The sequence below is a fragment of the Alosa alosa genome, chromosome 10, assembly GCF_017589495.1.
Source record: "Alosa alosa isolate M-15738 ecotype Scorff River chromosome 10, AALO_Geno_1.1, whole genome shotgun sequence".
Lineage (NCBI taxonomy): Eukaryota > Metazoa > Chordata > Actinopteri > Clupeiformes > Clupeidae > Alosa > Alosa alosa.
In genome coordinates, this window is record NC_063198.1 from 24,772,710 (window position 1) to 24,775,209 (window position 2,500).

The 2,500-nt window shown below is 45.1% G+C and overlaps 1 protein-coding gene across 1 annotated transcript in view; it reads left to right on the forward strand.

The window, feature by feature from the left end:
- LOC125301794 (arf-GAP with coiled-coil, ANK repeat and PH domain-containing protein 3-like) overlaps window positions 1-2,500 on the forward strand; it is an 85,174-nt gene that overhangs the window by 36,211 nt on the left and 46,463 nt on the right. The window contains exon 2 of the mRNA XM_048254530.1: window positions 1,012-1,069. Within this exon, the coding sequence (XP_048110487.1) occupies window positions 1,012-1,069 (58 nt within the window). The remainder of the gene's footprint in view (window positions 1-1,011; window positions 1,070-2,500) is intronic.

Genomic DNA, 2,500 nt, shown 5'->3' on the forward strand with positions numbered 1-2,500 from the left:
TGTGTGTGTGTGTGTGTGTCTGAGGCTTAGTGCCATAGCTGTCACTGCAGGGGTAGGCTCCAAGTGCTGATGTGGTTCCTTACGGATTAATGGGCTCGATTAAGTCCAGACACATCTGTTCCTCTCAAGCTTCCTGTCACACACACACACACACACACACACACACACACACACACACACACACACACACACACACACACAACAAACACACACACACACACACACACACATGAAGACATGCAAGTTCTTGACCAAAAGATGGAAATGAGAAGCACATGGTCAGAGCTCACAGATCGGGCCCCAGATTATCAGTGAATATTTGATATGACAGCCAAAGCGTCCCACGCAACCACTAACGGTCCAGGAGGTCAGCTCTCTCTCAGCTCTCCTGTCACACACACACACACACACACACACACACACACACACACACACACACACACACACACACACACACACACACACACACACACACACACACACACACACACACACACACACACACACACACAGGAGGTCAGCAGGGAGAGCTGTAGTTCAGATGTTCAGATGCAGACAGTAAGGCCTGTGGCTGATGGGAATGAATGGGTGCAGTGGCAGCACTTCTCTCCCTCCCCAAGGCCATTTACAAGTGAGAGTGGGTGGTAGTGGACCTCACTGCTCAAGGGGAGTCCTGGTCAGATGCACTTGCCGCCATTGGGTCTATAAGTTTGAGTTAGCATGCAAGCTAAGCTATGATCTTTCAAAGTGCAAGTTCAAGGTCATCCGCATGATAGTGGAGCTGCTGATTTGGAAAGGGTTACTGATTATGCCGAAGAAAAAGAAATATCAAGTTCCGATTTGGAAACGGCAATGTCCGTAATTGATGACAGAAGATCCAGAGAAGAGAAAGCAAAGCAAGAACGAGAAAAAGAACTGGCCAAATCACTTTTTGTTGTTGATATTGTTGTTGATATTGAACTGTGAAATCCTAGCCAGGCGTTTGCTGAGTGTTGCTTCTTCTCTCCGCAGGGCGAACATCGATGAAGTGGAGACAGATGTGGTGGAGATGGAAGCCAAACTGGACAAGGTACAAACTCCACTGCCCCTGCCTGGCCCTGTGCTAGCACTTTTCTCTGACTTCTATATCTATCTGCAGTCTCTCCCTCTCCCTTTATGTCTCCCGCATACAGTAGCTTCCTTTCTCTCTCTCTCTCTCTCTCTCTCTCTCTCTCTCTCTTTCTCTAGACCCATGAGAGTCACATGTGTTTCCCATGTGCCCTTTCTGGAGTGTATCTTTGTGTGTGTATGTCCGTGTCTGTGTGTCTGTGTGAGGGTGTGTGCATGTGTGTGTCTGTGTGAAGGGTGTTTGTGTGTGGCTGCCGTTTTAATTCCCATATGTCTGATGGTCTTACCGTTTGTCTCAGTTGCTTTGGCACATTTCTCAGATCAGACTGGTAATTCTCAACCAACATACAACCGTTCAAACTCCATATCATCTTATTACTTGTGCACATCATTGAAACAGTTACTCCTGATTTTGTACAAATAGCAATGCAATTTGTACATCCATGCAACTCATTTTGTTAATTTTTAATGGCTAATTTCATGTTGGTCAAAATGCACTAGAAAAAGAAAGAGAGAGATAGTGAGAGAGAGAGAGCAGTAGAGAGATAGAGTGAGAGAGAGAGCGTGATATATATATATATATATATAGAGAGAGAGAGAGAGAGAGAAGAGAGAGAGAGAGATATAGAGAGAGTGTGACCCAGCTGCCCTGTGTTGTTATTTATGTCTGAGAGGGTCATCTCTCCAGTCACGCAAGTCAACACTATCATGGCAGTTCCACAGTCATGCAGTCACGCACACACACACTCACTCACTCACTCACTCACTCACTCACTCACTCACTCACTCACACACACTCACTCACTCACCACTCACTCACTCACTCACTCACTCACACACACTCACTCACTCACTCACTCACTCACACACACACACACACACTCATTCACTCACTCAGCTGCCTGCCCTCCTCTCTACATCAGGGTAATTGGTCGTGGCTTAACAGCAACGGGCCCCAAAAGGATTTACAAGCAATGCAATTACACTTAGCAGGATGACAGCAGTGGCTATAGAGATGTTATCCCAGCACTGGGGCATGTCCCCTGAGAGAGAGAGAGAGAGAGAGAGAGAGAGAGAGAGAGAGAGAGAGAGAGAGAGAGAGAGAGAGAGAGAGAGAGAGAGAATCTGTCTATTTTCACAGCCGAATACAAAACAGGATGTCTCAGTTATGAGTGGTTTATTTAACATTTAAAGACATCTGGCTTTGTGCTGAATGTCCGGTGATAAATTTCTGATAAAGAATGAAAAAGTTAAATAAATTATTGAATAAATAAAGAAAGCACTTTGAACATTTCCTGACACTTTATTGCATTAAAAAGTGCATACACAGCCATGCTTCAAAGCAGAAAGCACTTACAGTTTTTTCTGAATGCTCAAACACATTTTTTGTAAC